The 3,756-nt window shown below is 29.0% G+C and overlaps 1 protein-coding gene across 1 annotated transcript; it reads right to left on the reverse strand.

Annotated features, from left to right (window-relative positions):
* Positions 1-2,027: 2,027 nt before the first annotated feature.
* Positions 2,028-3,475, reverse strand: LOC145007987 (transcription termination factor MTERF15, mitochondrial-like). The gene has a single exon (XM_078966600.1). It carries the CDS (start codon positions 3,304-3,306, stop codon positions 2,185-2,187), a length of 1,122 nt encoding a protein of 373 aa, XP_078822726.1. The 5' UTR covers positions 3,307-3,475; the 3' UTR covers positions 2,028-2,184.
* Between the last annotated feature and the right edge of the window lie 281 nt (positions 3,476-3,756).

Below are 3,756 nucleotides of genomic sequence, written 5' to 3' on the forward strand. Positions count from 1 at the left end.
TTTTTCATTTTCGTTCCATGTTGATCTTTTTCCATTAGAAATCGTATACATATTTTATTTGTTACCTATTTTACATTTAAAAACCATATTTATTTTTTATAAACACAAGTCTTTTTTAACATTTAAATTGTAATGTTATACATATTATTTATCTTATAATTGTATTTTTCATTAAATAGTAATTTTAATATATATATATATATATATATATATATATATATATATATATATATAATTTTAATGTAAAAAATGTTTAAATGTTAATAAATACATGAAAGAGCAGTATGAATATAATAAAAAATATGTATATATACATAAAAATATGTATTAGCTGCAATATATCTTGTAATTGAAGCTTTGACAAATAATGGTTGATATTGAACTTAATAATCTTTATTAATTCATTGGTACTTAAATAAGCTAGAAGTTATGTTTTTTATTAGTACAACTTACGTTTTCATATGTTATCTTTTGTTTTAGTTGTTAGTGTGTTAATCTATTTATTAATGATATGTAGTTGAAAGTTGTTCAATTTCAATGAAAATTTGTAATATTTAACCTAATAATTCGTATTTCATGTAACATATATCATGTGACTTTGTAATATTATTATTATTATTATTATTATTATTATTATAATATGTAATGTCACATTTTGTATCTTGTGAAATTGGTCACTTTATTTTATTCTATTTTATTTATACTTTATGTTACAAAAGGGTTATGGATTCTCAATAATATCTTGGATATTTCAAGGATCGTGTACGAAAACATTTTTCATAATCGGTAATTTCGACTATGGAGTAACATGAAACTAGTTTTAGGATAATCCAAAAAAACTTATTTTGGGTTTCATGCAAACTCTGTAATTCGAAAATTTGTATTTCATGAAAAATACAGTTATTATATAATAATAGACATTTTTACATATAACTTCGGTTTAAATATAGAAAACGTGTATTGAGATTGAAAAATATAGAAAAGAAACTATGAATATGATTTTAAATGTAAAAAGGTCAAAAGTGAGCTGAAAAATGTAGAAAGTAAACTATGAATATGATTTTAAATGTAAAATGGTCAACAGTGGACAATATTGAAAAATGATATTCGATTTTTAACAAAAAAAATATCAAAATTGAAAATAGAGTGAAAACTTAGTATTGAAATTGAAAATAGTGAGAACTTTCACCTTTTATTTAATTTTGGCATGTCTTCATGTTATACCAACCAGCATCACATAACCAAATAATATTATGTCCACATGTCACGTCATCGCTCGGTTGACAAGTTAAGTGTTCACATTGCAAAAACTAGAAACTTAGTAACTAAATTGTAACGAAAAAACAACATAATGTCAAATTTGATTTTGATTTTATTTTTTTTTTTATTTTTTTTTTTTGTGCGCGCGCGCATATATAATGTATTTTGTGGAATTTATCCCATATGTTTTTGTATGTAGTTAAAATGTTGTTAAACTATATATTAGTTTTGTGGTTTTGTAATTGGATCTAATGGTTTATACTTCAAAACCATGTACGACCCCTTTAATCTCAAATTTTGGATTAGACCTTAAAATCTCATAACCATAACTCCTTATGAATTTATAGTCCTTTCAGTCTCATTCAAAGCATATTTCTTTGCATTTATACTGTCCAACACTAACCTTAATGCTGTATCTCTTCAAACTTTAGATAATATTTTCTTGTAACTTACTTAATTTGTCATTTTTAGAACACTTAAACTAACAATCTACTTTTTGTCATTTTTTACGACACTCAACTATGATACAGATGATGAAATGCAAGGGGCTGAGAACATATACAAGAGGGATTGGGTGATGGAAGATAGAGATGACAACATTCGTCTAACGATTCAACTGTATTGAAGGTACTTGGAACTCTTATATATAATTAAAAACATAACAGAAAAAAAATACTATAAGCTATTCAATGACTCAATGGCTGAGTTAGGTTTGTTTTCCTGTAGTGACTTATCACCAAACTTATCCATTCAAAAGAAGAAGAGAATCAAAAGAATACAGTCTATTCATTATCTGAATCATGCACATCTTCATACACCCGAATCACCATGCAATCACATACCCTAATCTAACTACAAAATGTCCAACTACTGAAGCTTCTGTATGTTATGTTGGAACATATATTACCATATCTTCAATTAGCATCATCCAACTAACTTTTCCTGATATAACTTCAAAACACCTGGAGCTTCTTTCTCATATCTTTCCAATCTCTTGATGAATATATTATCCGAACACTGCAACCACCAACTGAAACCACAAATTTTTTTATCTTTCAACAATCCATTGTCCAAACAATATTGGTAAACCATACTTCTTGGAATAATCCTTTTCTCCATACTCAATGAAAAGATTGCAAAGTTCTTTGAGACAATGGATGTCTCAAACCCCATCTTATTAACAAGAAACTCCATCACTTTATCAATTTTCTCCTCTGATATCATCATACACCATGGATTAATCCTAAAAGCTAGCAAGATCTGGGCTTTAGACCAACCCCATTTCTCATAAGTCTCCATCTTCTTTTCCCAAGTGGACTTGCTCATTGACCTAAGTGCATGAACTGCTAACACAAAAGTTATTTTCAAAGGATCAAAACTCATCTCCACTACTTCCTCCACAGCCTTTTTGAACTGGTCTGTAGGAACTAAAAAATCTCGAGGCTGGTGAGTTAACAGATACAACATCTTTGATCCAGGTACACCAACATCAAGAAGTATTTGCATATTTGCAAACATATTTGCATGGAAATTCAAATCCAAGACCCAGGCACATCTCCTGATTGCAATAGCTGTTCTATTGTTGGATTGAAGCAAATCTCTAAGTATATTATAGGTAGGTTCTATATGATTCTTCAAGCTTCTGCCTAGTAAGTTGGGTCTTCCAGTAAATAACTTAAAAATATCAGAATGCGAAAGACCTATAGAGCCTAAGAACTCAAATTTGGGCAAAAGGTTTTTTTCGGGATGATAGTGGAGAGCTGTAGGGTACTTTCGAACCAAATTAGAGATTTGGGTTTCTGTGAACCCTTGATTCTTGAAAAATGCTATCACAGAGTCTGCTCTATCTGGGGTTTTGAACTTCAAGAATTTGGAAGCTGAAATCGCCTTGTCGGGAGGGAATCCGCATGAGTCAATCAGGTAAGAAACTGTGAATGAGTTATCTGATGCAGCTGTTGACGAAGATAATGAGCGAGGAAACAGGATATGAACCGACGTTGCTTTGAACGCAGAAAAGGACAAGTTTCTGCTGATGAGATTGAACATTGCGAGTAGAGATCGTAATGATGGAGGAATCACTGACCTGTGGATTTAGGTTACTTGTATGCGATTAAAGCTTGTGGAGATTGTTCTTCTCTCTAATCGGTTTCCAGTTGAAGAACCCTAATTTATTAACATTAACTTTGCTCGCCAAAAAAAAAGGATTTCACGTGTTAATGAAATTGATGAAATGACTTATGAAGATTTTGATTTTTTAGGCATATTGATTTCACGTGTTAAAATTTTCAAACTGAGTAAAAATGTAAGAGTGAATTTTGTAGTCCTTATTATATTTTAAAATATTATATTTATCTAATGTAAAATAAAAATATCAACATTACCCTTTTTAATCGATTTAAAATATAATACACATCTAAATCTGCTTTTTTTTAATATTTCATAATCATTTTTTCTATATAAAAGTAGTTAAAACTGAAAAAGAAAAAAAAAAAGGAC

Source organism: Lactuca saligna, chromosome 8 (genome assembly GCF_052625555.1).
Source record: "Lactuca saligna cultivar CGN05327 chromosome 8, ASM5262555v1, whole genome shotgun sequence".
Taxonomy (NCBI): Eukaryota; Viridiplantae; Streptophyta; class Magnoliopsida; order Asterales; family Asteraceae; genus Lactuca; species Lactuca saligna.

Excerpts from the sequence above, each read along its gene's own strand:
- LOC145007987 (XM_078966600.1), bottom strand. The coding sequence starts at position 3,306 with ATGTTCAATCTCATCAGCAGAAACTTGTCCTTTTCTGCGTTCAAAGCA.